The 11,867-nt window shown below is 46.4% G+C and overlaps 1 protein-coding gene across 2 annotated transcripts in view; it reads left to right on the forward strand.

Moving 5' to 3' along the window:
* Positions 1–11,501, forward strand: part of AKAP12 (A-kinase anchoring protein 12) — a 105,662-nt gene extending 94,161 nt beyond the window's left edge. For both annotated transcript variants that reach the window (XM_043457111.1, XM_043457112.1), the window contains 2 exons: positions 3,243–8,178; positions 8,740–11,501. In XM_043457111.1, coding sequence (XP_043313046.1) covers positions 3,243–8,170 — 4,928 coding nt within the window. In that variant the 3' untranslated portion in view covers positions 8,171–8,178; positions 8,740–11,501. The remainder of the gene's footprint in view (positions 1–3,242; positions 8,179–8,739) is intronic.
* Positions 11,502–11,867: the final 366 nt, after the last annotated feature.

Here is an 11,867-nt window from a genome sequence, read left to right on the forward strand (position 1 = left end):
AAATGTTCAGTTTGGGGAGTTCCCTGGTGGCCTAGAGGTTGGGATCCAGGCTTTCATTGCCTTGGCCTAGGTTCAGTACCTGGTTGGGGAACTGAGATCCTGCCTGCGTGGTGCAGCAAAAAAAGAAAAAAAAAAATTATTTTAATTGATAAGATGTTCAGTTTGGTTTTATTTTTATTTTATAATGCTACTTTAGATGCTGACTGATATCAATTAGAAAAAATGAGAATTGCCTGATTCTCAAAACTCTTACAGACAACCGAGGGACTGTCACAAGGCCCCACCCACCCCTGTCGTGCGTGGTTAGGGCTAGAGCACCTCCTCGGTATCTCTCCTTCCTCTCAGAAGAAGCAGCAGCCCAGATGATCACGGGTTTTATCTGCGACTATCCAAAAAACCTGGTCATGTTAGAAAAGAAAAAGCAAGGGGAAAAGAACTTTAGGGTAAGGTGTGTGCGGGTATGTGTGCTTAGTCACAAAGTCCTGTCCCACTCTTTGCAACCCCATGGACTGTAGCCCACCAGGCTCCTCTGTCTATGGAATTTTCCAGGCAAGAATACTAGAGTGGGTTGGCACTTTCTTCCCAGGGGATCTTCCCAACCCAGGGATCAAACCCAGGTCTCCTGCACTGCAGGCAGATTCTTCACCAGCTGAGCAACTCAGGAAGCTGCTAGGGTGTATATAGCACGTATAGCACAGTATAAAGCGTGTTCAAACAGGACTCTGGTCTTTACTTGGGTGGTTCTTTGGACAGTTTTCCACTGAACTTTCTTGGCTTCACTTTCAAAATCAAACCCAATAATAGTCCGATGGAAATTTGTAGACATAGGCTTGTAATATTTCACACAAAGAATAAAATTATTTTCCTGGAGAAATAAGATGATGTAAATTTGATGAGGAATTTGGAGATGCAGATAGTTTCTGTATTTCCAAAGAATTTCTATATTTCAAATACTTACTGCTATGTTCTAAACACTGGTATCTAAACTGGCCATGTATTTTGTTACAACATTATTGGGACCTTTCTGTGTGTCAATTTTAACTGACCTTTTTATTTACTACATAAAGCAATCAGTTCAGTCCAGTTCAGTCACTCAGTCGTGTCTGACTCTGCGACCCCACGGACTGCAGCACTCCAGGCCTCCCCGTCCATCACCAACTCCTGGTGCTTGCTCAAACTGATGTCCATCGAGTTGGTGATGCCACCCAACCATCTCCTCCTGCCTTCAATCTTTCCCAGTATCAGGGTCTTTTCCAATGATTTAACTGACTCATTGGAAAACTTTGCCTCAGGTGGCTCAAGTATTGGAGCTGCAGCTTTAGCATCAGTCCTTCCAATGAATATTCAGGACTGATTTCCTTTAGGATGCACTGGTTGGATCTCCTTGCAGTCCAAAGGCCTCTCAAGAGTCTTCTCCAACACCACAGTTCAAAAGCATCAGTTCTTCGGTGCTCGGCTTTCTTTATAGTCCAATTCTCACATCCATACATGACTACTGGAAAAACCATAGCTTTGACTAGACAGACTTTTGTTGGCAAAGTAATGTCTCTGCTTTTTAATATGCTGTCTAGGTTGGTCATAGCTTTTCTTCCAAGGAGTAAGCGTCTTTTAATTTCATGGCTGCAGTCACCATCTGCAGTGGTTTTAGAGCTCCACCCCACCCCCCAAATAAAGTAATACTAAGTAGAAAAGCAAACAGAAAGCAATACTAAGTAGAAAATTTTACAAATTCAGACAGGTAAAGCTAAAGTATATTACATTCTCATCATCCAGAAGTCATATGTGGATGGTGTGTGTGTGTGTGAGAGAGAGATGGATAGAGTTTTTAAACCAAAACGAGATCGTGGTATATAGACATTTGGTAGCCTGTTTTTCTTTTCAGTCAAAATTTCTACCCTTTCATTTTGGTAAAAATGGGTCGCCTCTAATCTCAAATCATTCTCCCAAGAAGATCCAAAAATGTCACTGAGCTGACTTGCTCTAACAAATATCCAACTGAGGTCCACGCCTGGCATCTCTGGTTGTTAGGTTTCTTAATTTTTTAGATTTAGCACATCCTACCCTTTATTAAATCGCATCGACTAGCTTCTTTAACCCACAACAAGTTTTAAAATATAAACCTACAGAAAAAATAGAATAAGCACCTCTGTACACGTGACCTAGTTCACCATTCACTGATGTTTTATCTCATGCTCTTTACTTCTCTCTCTCCTCTTCTCCGTACCCCCTCATTCTCTCTCCTTAAACTATTTGAAAGTGATTTGTAGGCAATCCATTTGTATTTATGTTTGATTTTTATCTTTTGCAACATTGATGTTTCAGTCCAGGCTGGTTATTTTATAGGATGTTCTTCATCGTGGGCTGTTGTCTGACTGCTTCCACACGATTCAGTTCTGTTAAACATTTCTGTCAGTATTATGTGGGTGATTTACTGGTCTTCTCAGTGTCTCATATTGGGAAGCATGATGACAGTTTTGTCCTGTTATTGGGGATGTTAATTCTGATGGCGTAGTTACGGCAGTGGCTGGAAGATTTCTCCATTGTAAAGGAAGTTGTTCCTTTTGAAATGAAGTCACCTGTGTGTTGATACTCTAAAACTGCAGGTGTGCTGACAACCTTTCACCCCAAAATTTTAGCACCTTTTGATCCTTGACTGAATGAGTTATTAGAATAGTGTTAGTAAATGTGATTTTTTTCCTAAGTCTGTTGACAAACAGCCAACTGGGCATTCCCAAATAAGGCAACCACTTAAGCTATAGCCAATCAAATAATTTCCTTGCTTTGGTTTCAAACTTCGTCTGTAAAAATGTTCCCCCCAACTCTTGTCTTTTTAAAAAAACATTCTTTAGTTATTTATTTGACTGTGCTGGGTCTTAGTTGCAGCATGCAAGGTCTTCTTTAGGTCATGCACCATCTTTTGTTGCAGCTCAGGACCCTCAGTGATGCTGTGGCCACTTACCTATAACTAATTTTTTTTTTGCTAGTTGAATGTTAACTTTCTCTCTAAAAGGAACAGAAACAGCAGAGTAGTACCTTTGAACCTGAATTTTTTAAAGATCATTTGAAAGCTGCATAATCTGTTGAAATTTACAGATGCTGGTAAGACCATTACCCGATCCTGAATCTTGGAATTGCTCGACTGTTACAGTATGCACTGGTCATGGTTTTTAAATATTTAATTTTTTTGAATTATAATCATGTCTGTCTTTTTCTTCCCCACCACCCCCTCTTTCTGTTAACAGTTGGACAAAGAGAGTCTGAAGATGTGAGTGAAAGGGACTCAGACAAAGAGATGGCTGCTAACTCAGCGGTGGTTCAAGACATCACGAAGGAGGGGAAGGAGGAAATGCCTGAGATGATGGAACCCATCCCTGCCTCGGAAAGCAGCGTGGATGAGCTGATGCAATCCCCTGAGCCCCAGGGTAACGACGTGGGATTTAAGAAGGTGTTCAAGTTTGTCGGCTTCAAATTCACCGTGAAAAAGGATAAGACCGAGAAGTCTGACAGCGTGCAGCTCCTCACCGTCAAAAAGGATGAAGGTGAAGGGGCAGGAGAGTCTGACGGGGCTGGTGACCACCCAGAGCCCAACCGCGAGACTGGGGGCGCGACACCCAAAGACGGTGAACTGAAACAGTCCACCGAGAAACCCGAGGAGGCCCCCGGACGCGAGCAGAGCTGCACGGAAATCTCCCTTCAGGCCGAGTCTGGTCAAGCAGCTGAGGAAGGCAAAGATGAAGGAGAAGAGAAACAAGAGAAAGAACCCCCCAAACCTGCAGATTCCCCGACTAGTCCCGTGGCCAGCGAAACTGCCTCGCCCTTCAGAAAATTCTTCACTCAAGGCTGGGCCGGCTGGCGCAAAAAGACCAGCTTCAGGAAGCCCAGGGAGGAGGAGCTGGAGGCTTCGGAGAAGAAAAAAGAACAGGAGCCCGAAAAAGCTGAAGAAAACGAAAAGACCGAAGAGCCCGGCGAGCAGCCGCCCGCCCAGGAGGCCCCCGAGAGCACCCAGGAGGCCAGGCTGTCGGCCGAGTATGAAAAAGTGGAGCTGCCCCCTGAAGACCAAGCGCAGGCACCTCCCGAAGAGAGACCAGCTCCGTTAGCAACCGAGGTGTTTGACGAAAAGGTAGAGATTGTCGCCGAAGTCCACGTTAGCACTGTGGAGAAGGACCAGGAAGAGCCGGAAGCAGAAGCGGAAGAAACAGCGGCGCTCTCGCCACCGGAAAAGTCGACCGAGACGAGCGCCGACCTTCCGGAAGCCGAGTCGGCCGAGATGCTGAAGACGGAGGAAGACGCGGGCGCCCTGAGCGGGGACCACTCCCAGGCAACCGAGCTTAGCGGGGACGCAAAATCGCCGTCCACGCCCCCCGAGGGCACCGTGAGGGAGGCCGAAATGCTGTCCTCGCAGGAGAGAATTAAGGTGCAGGGGAGCCCTTTAAAGAAACTGTTCACGAGCTCCGGCTTGAAAAAGCTGTCTGGAAAGAAGCAGAAAGGAAAACGAGGCGGCGACGAGGAGTCCGGGGAGCAGCCCCCAGCCTCCGTGGATTCTCCCGACAGTCCAGACGAACCGAAGGGCGGCGAGAGCTCAGCTTCATCTCCAGAAGAGCCCGAGGAGATCACCTGTCTGGAGAAAGGGGTGGCCGAGGCCCCGGGCCAGGATGGGGAGGCGGAGGAAGGGATCACTTCCGACGGGGAGAAGAAGAGGGAAGGTGGTGTTACCCCCTGGGCATCTTTCAAAAAGATGGTGACGCCCAAGAAACGCGTGCGAAGGCTCTCTGAAAGCGATAAGGAGGACGAGGCGGACAAAGTCAAAAGCGCCACCCTGTCCTCCACGGAGAGCGCGGCCTCCGAAGTTCAGGAAGAGGCCAAAGGGAACGGAGAGGAGCCGAAGCCCGAGGAGCCCAAGCGCAAGGTCGACACCTCCGTGTCCTGGGAAGCCCTGATTTGCGTGGGGTCATCCAAGAAGAGAGCCAGGAAAGCATCCTCTTCCGACGACGAAGGGGGACCAAGACCCCTCGGAGGGGAAAGCCAGAGAGCAGAGGAAGCTGGGAGGGACAAGGAGCCGGGCCCAGAGGCGGCCGCTGCCAGTTCCCAGGACCACGAGCAACCGCCAGGAAGCTCCTCACCCGAGCCGGCTGGCAGCCCGTCCGAAGGGGAGGGCGTCTCCACTTGGGAAACCTTTAAAAGACTGGTTACCTCAAGAAAAAAATCAAAGTCAAAACTGGAAGAGAGAAGCGAAGACTCTGTAGCTGGGCCTGGCGCAGAACATGCAGCCTCAGAGGCTGAGCCGGGGAAAGAAGAGTCCTGGGTTTCCATCCGGAAGTTTATTCCCGGGCGAAGGAAGAAACGGCCAGATGGGAAGCAGGAACCAGCCGCCGTCGAAGAGGCGGGGCCAGCGGAGGCCAACGAGGAAGATGCGGACATCCCAGCCGTGGTCCCTCTCTCTGAATATGATGCGGTGGAAAGAGAGAAAACCGAAGCCCAGCAAGCCCCCAAGAGCCAGGAGGGGCCCGAGCAGAAGCAGGTGGATGTCGATGTGTCAGAGGAGCTCAGCAAGAGTCTGGTTCACACCGTGTCGGTGGCTGTCGTGGACGGGACAAGGGCCATTACCAACATTGAAGAAAGGGCGCCCTCCTGGATCTCAGCGTTGGTGACGGAACCTCTGGAACAAGCCGAAGACGAAGCCACACCACCAAGCGAGGAGGTGCTTGAAAGAGAAATCATCGCGGAGGAAACCCCCATCGTTACCAAAGAGCTGCCAGAGGGCCAGGAAGCTGGTGATGACACGATGGCCGGCGAGGTGGAATTAACCTCGGAAGCCGTGACAGCCGCCGAAACCACAGAGGCCTCTGGTGCGGAGGAGACCGCCGACATGGTTTCGGCTGTCTCTCAGTTAACCGACTCTCCAGACACCACCGAGGAAGCGACACCAGTGCAAGAGGTGGAGGGCGGCGTGCCTGACGCGGAGGACCGGGCGAGGAGGACCCAGGAGGTGCTGCAGGCCGTTGCAGAAAAAGTTAGAGAAAAGTCACAGCTGCCAGACGACGCCATCCAGACAACCCAGAAAGGACACACCAAAATACTGGAGAAAGTGGAAGAGGCTGAGGAGGGTTCTCAGGCCCTCGATCTGAAGGAAGTGATGGACGAAGCATCCAAAGGGCTTGTCCAAGATACTGAAACTGAGACTTTGACACAGGAGAAGGTGGTTGCTGAGGCCACCGTGGAAAGCTTGGAAGAAGTTCCTCCAGGCACAGAGAGTGCAGAGGCCAGGGAGTTGGTGAGCACTTGTCTGGCTGAAACCGGAACTGGGGTAGGAGAGACTGCCCCAGAGCTGGCTGTTGCTCCTGACTCAGCGGAAACCCTCACAGACAGTGAGACCAATGGAAGCACCCCAGTAGCAGATCTTGATGCTTCAACTCTAAGCCAGCCAGACAAGAGCATGGATGACCGTGAAGATGGTGAGGTTCCAGCCGGCACTCAGTCCCAGGTCCCCGAAGGTGAGGCACTTCCTGCACTGAAAGAGCTGCCTGCAGCATCTTCTGATTTTCAGTTGCAGGACGAAAGGTCTTCAAAGATGGCAGAGGGTCTAGAACACACGGATGAAGAGGAAGGAACAGTGGAGACTGTAGCCATCGTTTCAAAGACTGAGGTGATTCAAGAGACTGGCCAGTGCTCTGACGAGGAAGCCAAAGAAGAACCATCCGTGGAAGGACTTGCTGTGTCTACCGATACAGAAATAACTGAGAAAAAAATAACTGAAGTTGTCCTTGAGGAGGACGTTACTAAGAAAGGTGAATTTCAAGAGAATGGTAATCTAGAACTCCACAGTCCTGCTAAGTCTCTTCCAACCCCAGCAGAGAAAGAGATGGTAGTTGAAGGGAAAAGGGAGACAGTGGAAGTGGAGGCAACCGAAGGGAATGAAGAGAAACTTGAGCACGAACCAGCTGTGGCCGTTTGTGAAGAGCTCAGTAAGCAACTGGTTCAGACAGTGAATGTCACCATCATCGACGGGGAAAAGGAGGTCATCAGTTTTGAAGGAAGTTCTCCCCTGCTGGCTTCTGAGGAAGAGGCATGCACAGAAATCCCAGTTCAAAGCTCTGAGGCAGCGTTAGCTCTGATAGCTGCAGCCGTGGAGGAGAAGGTCTTAGGAGAAGCGATCAAGATTGTGGAAACAGCTGAAGCTTTGAAATCTGCAGAAGCACATCTAGTACCAGAAGAAGAGTCCTCAGAAAAAGACAAAGATTTTCCTGCCCAGCCTGGGGAAGAAGATGCGGCATCCACAGGGACTGAGTCTCAAGCAGAATCAATACCAGCGATAGTATCTATTACGCCTGGAAAAGGCATCAGCGCTGACCTGGAAGGAGATGAAACCACATCACAGAAACGGGAGTTGGGTGGAGACGGTGAGCAGGCTGATGGTCAGGAAGGCAGAGAGAGCATCACAGGAGAGGAAGACGGCAAGGTGGAAAGTGAGATTTCGAAACTTCAGAAGGAGAGCTGCAGACTTGTACAGAGCGTGATTCAGACAGCCGTTGACCGTTTGGGGAGTACGGAAGAAACGGCCACCGATGTCCAGACGCAGGCTCAACTGGCAGAAGCCGACAGCCAGGAAGCTGGGCAGAAAACAGAGAAAGAAGAAAGCGAACCTCAGGCCTGCCCGGTGGATGAAACACAAGCCATAGAAGCCAAAGAGGAGCCCCCACTGAGCACCGGGGAACATGCGCATCTCAGCATTTCCAAAGATGCGAATGAAGCTTCAGAGGAGGTGGCGGCCACTAGCATAGAAGGTTCCAGGGTAAACGACCAGCAGCTTGAAGAGGTAGCTCTCCCATCCCAGAAAAAGAGAGAAATCCCTGAAACAGAGTCTGTGCTGCAAGATGACGGCAGTGCCGGGTTTGGAGAAAGAAAGAAGTCACCATTTGAATCCCGAGAAGATGAAAAAGGTGATGCTGCTGGTGACCCTGGAAACCAAACCTCAACCCCGGAGGATGCTGAGGCCTCGGGAGGCTCGACCAAAGAGTCCCCAGATACAAATGGACCCAAACTGAAAGAGAAGGGAGACAGCCAGGAGGGAGAAGTGCAGAGCGAGTTGGAAAAAGAGATGAAAACACAAACACAGGAGGAGACGCAGAGCCAAGAGAGAGATCTGGCGAAACCTGAACCCACGGAATCTTAAAACATCAGGTAAGTAACTTCATTTTTTAAAAAAAATAATTTCCCCCTTCACCCGCTCCCCCCCCCACCCCCCACATTCAGGTGGCCGATTTGTTATGAGTTCAAATAATTAGGATTTTACCCCGAACCTACATCTGGGGAAATAACCATCAGTCAGACTAGGAGACCCAGGTTAGTTTCCTTTTTCTCATTGACATACTCGTCAGTCTTACTGGTGTCCTAAGAGTAGTGACTTCATTTTACCCCCTAGTATGACTGCTTTCTAAGAACATTTACAGTGTATATGAGAGCCTAACTATTCTGTTTGAATATGGGTTGGCCAGAAAGTTCGTTTGGGTTTTTCTGGAACATCTTAGGAAAAAATCCAAACAAACTTTTTGGCCCACTCAGTAACAAAGGACATTCTATTATGGACCCCCTCACCATGTTTCTTTCTTACGGGGTTCAACCTATGGTTCTCACTAGGGTTCCCATTGGCCGCATCTCCCTCTTACAACTCTTAGTGCTACTGCAGAGATGAGAGAGGAAAAGCAGGTTTCATTTACTTTTGATTCTGACTTCCTTCCACAGTTACACTTGTGTACTTGCAAGACCAGAATGTGAAGACCAGTAGGGGAAGAAATTGAATGCTGCTGACGAGACCAGTCTTTCAGAACTTTGGAAACCGAAGAACAGACATGTCAACTGCTCTCATTTCCCGAGAACCCCTGACAATCCTGAGGCTTCATCGGGAGCTATAGCCGGATAACATTTCCTCTTGTCAAGACCACACTGACATTTTCCCTCGGTACCATATAATGTTTCTGATTCACGGTCCTCAATTCTTAGCCCAGAACTGGAGTTGGCAATTCTTGGTTCTGCTTCTCAAACTGGAGTATCATTCTTTATGTATTTATATGTATGTTTCAAGTAACCCTCCTTCTGTATCTATTGTATATATTTTTTTTCTTAATGTCTAAGGAAATTACAGCATAGTGCAATTCCTTTTGTATCACACATTATACGACGGGGCATGCGGCCACGGTGAAGTCTCGGGAAGCTTTCTGCTGCCTCAGTTACAGCCTTTGAAAAACAGCTCTCTAGAAATAACATTCCTGATCAGAAGCTCCACCTCTTTTAAAATTCACTAAGGATTAGATTCCCTGTTCAATATCACTCTAAAATAGGTCACTTTCCTATTATGCATAGTATGCTAAAAATAAAAGGCTTTTTTTTTTTTTTTTTGGCGGGGGTAGGGGGGAGACATACAGAATGTCCCATTGTTACTGGGAAATTTTTCTTCCTAGCCCCCGGGTGGAGGTTAGAAGGAAGTTTTTTTCAGGAGCAGATTAAGTTGGAGTCTTTTCTCCTGATTGTTACGGTTGTTTGGACGGGTGCGTGTGCTTTCATTTTGAGGCAAAGTAGTGAAATGTTTTCACGTTATCAAGAAAAGAATTGACTGTTTTTGAGTCGACCTTACATGCTGGACCCCCATTCACACACAGCACGAAATAAGTCAGGTTCTTTACAAATGGTATTTTGATAGATGCTGGATTGTTAATCTGTGCCATATTTGTGCCCACTCTTTTAAGAACAATGTAGCATTATGTTCATTTGGATAAATTGTGATTTGACAACTGATTTCAATAAAACATTTGCTTCACTTAGATTTGCTGGATTTCTTAGATCATAGGAAGCCTGGGTCCTATGTTTATTGCATCCGAAAAGCAGAGAAGCTAGAACTTTCTAAGGTAGTCACTACCCGGTCACTGCTTTACGTCAGTTTCAGATTAGGGCAAGTCAAGGTCAGAGAGGCCTCCACTGAAATAAACTGGGAGCTTTTCAGGTGGAAGGTCCTGAAACAATGCTACCATCTGGTGGTGCTTCCTGAAAAGTTAATTCTCTTTGTTAATACGTGTTAATGACAAATGCCTCTAGAAAGACATTTTAAGAAGGCTTAGCAGTACGAATGCCTTGCCTAACAGGTGATCTTGGAAAAAAATTCTTAAAGTGTCAAAATGATTTCCACTTCATGCTAATATACAAGATTCTGTCAGACAATTGCCACACACACACAACCGTCTGCTATCTACTGGAGAGTTTCCACTTTTTCATGGGTAGAGAACCGGTCTGATGTATACACTAATTAAATTTTACTTAAACTCAGTACTCCAGTTTGAGAACTTAAATTTCAACTGCCGATTAAATTATTTTAAAGCATAACACTTAAGCAAAACTAGAATAGTCTTTTTTTTTTTTAGCCAAAAGACAGTTGGCTGTTAAAACTGGAAAGTAGTTTCTCATAAACCAACAAATCTGATTACAATAAAAAAAAAAAAATTGGCCATATTAGAAATACTCCTCATGCTAAGAGCATATGTATGGCCTTGCACTTGGAGAACATTAATATCCTTTTAGGAGTTATTTGCACATTTAATAGCCACTTGTGCTTAATTACTAAACTTTAAAATCTCCAAATTAAAAAACACCCTCTGATCTAAAGATCTTTCTTTTGCCAACTTGAGACTTAAAAACACGCTGAAACGCTGGTGTCAATTTCTGAAGATCAACTGAAATTTGGAGATGACAGCAGTTTTTAAGGAGTTCATTTGACTTCTAATTAGTGACTGGCTTCCTTTCTATGGCAGGAAGAAGGTTTGTCCTGTCTTGAACAGGTTTAAGATTTGTGTAGTTTATGGTAGTCATTTTTGGGGGATTGAAATTCCATCCTGCCACTTCATCCTACTGGTGTTTGGCCTTGGCCGGGTCATTCTAGCCATCAGAGTTGGTTTTTCAGTGGCAGTTGCTTGGTGACTGTGCTCTTTTGATGTGCCCTGGGTTACTCCCGTTCAAGCTCTGTACCTGTGTCCATTAAGCATCATTGTTGTATTAACAGGAGCAATGCCATTAACAGTAGCATGACATACAATTCTGTATTATAATTTTATAAGTTTAAAGCTGCTGTTGTGAGGTCCTTAAGCATCAAATGCAAACTGCAGAAGTTGGAGCAAGTGCCTAAACTTTGCTAATTTTTGCATTACTATGGAGCCATGTACAATAGAAAGGAATGCAAGACTTGTACACTCTTGCCATTTCTTATAATTGAGGAATATAAAATGTTCCCCCTCAGGTTCTTTTGCTAATGGTACACCCGAGTTGCCTCTCTCTGCCACACAGATAACTTTGTTCCGATATTTTCCTTTGAGATATTGAAGGGCTGGAAATTTTAGCTCTCAGTTGTAAGCTTCAAGCTTAGCAGTTTTCCTTTAATCTGAGACAATATTTGATTCTTACTTCTGTTTGGGGGGGATGCAGATTTTTCATTTATCTAAATAAAATGCAACCTAATTAAATACCATGGATTTTCTTTCTGTAATTTCACCTTAATTCAATTTTGATTGCTCTTTACCATCATGAGATTCATCACACGTTTCACTTCTACTTTTAACTATACTTAATCATCCCTTGCGACACTGTCCACAAAGCTTCCTGGGACTGTATGAGTGCACAGAAATCTCTTCGGTGATTCTTTAAGCTTTTCGGGTTAGGGACCCCTTTGATTAGACTCTCCTTAAGCCTCTGGCTGACCTCCAACTCCACAAATGAGCACAGTTTTATGCAGTTTTTGGATAGCCACACTCTGAAATCCCAACCAGGAACCAGAACCAGAGTTAGAAAACCCTCATCCAAAAAAAAAAAAAAAAGAAAACCCTTATCCG

The sequence above is a fragment of the Cervus canadensis genome, chromosome 33, assembly GCF_019320065.1.
Source record: "Cervus canadensis isolate Bull #8, Minnesota chromosome 33, ASM1932006v1, whole genome shotgun sequence".
Lineage (NCBI taxonomy): Eukaryota > Metazoa > Chordata > Mammalia > Artiodactyla > Cervidae > Cervus > Cervus canadensis.